The sequence below is a fragment of the Myotis davidii genome, unplaced genomic scaffold (assembly GCF_000327345.1).
Source record: "Myotis davidii unplaced genomic scaffold, ASM32734v1 scaffold149, whole genome shotgun sequence".
Lineage (NCBI taxonomy): Eukaryota > Metazoa > Chordata > Mammalia > Chiroptera > Vespertilionidae > Myotis > Myotis davidii.
Genome location: NW_006352194.1, coordinates 1764957 through 1765263, shown reverse-complemented (window position 1 = coordinate 1765263; position 307 = coordinate 1764957). Strand labels below are relative to the sequence as shown.

The window sequence follows — 307 nt, the reverse complement described above, 5'->3', positions numbered from 1 at the left end:
GAAGCGGGACTGCAAGGCTTTGGTGAACAAAGAGAATGCCAAGGGCCAGGGGCTGGTGCGACGCCTCTTCCTGGGCACCCCCCGAGACGCCTCCTCGAGCAGCCCGGGCCCAACGGAGCGACCTGCGGCTACAGGAGGTTGGACCGCACCCCAAGAGGCCCCGGAAGCGGCGGGCAAGCGGGCGCTGTGCCCCACGTGCTCGCTGCCCCTGTCGGAAAAGGAGCGCTTCTTCAACTACTGCGGCCTGGAACGCGCGCTGGTGGAGGTGCTGGGTGCCGAGCGCTTCTCTCCGCAGAGCTGGGGCGCG

General features: G+C 69.1%; 1 protein-coding gene across 1 annotated transcript in view; it reads left to right on the top strand.

Annotated features, from left to right (window-relative positions):
- Positions 1 to 307, top strand: part of FAM110D (family with sequence similarity 110 member D) — a 4444-nt gene that overhangs the window by 2824 nt on the left and 1313 nt on the right. Inside the window, exon 3 of the mRNA XM_015557192.1 lies at positions 1 to 302. Coding sequence (XP_015412678.1) covers positions 1 to 302 — 302 coding nt within the window. The remainder of the gene's footprint in view (positions 303 to 307) is intronic.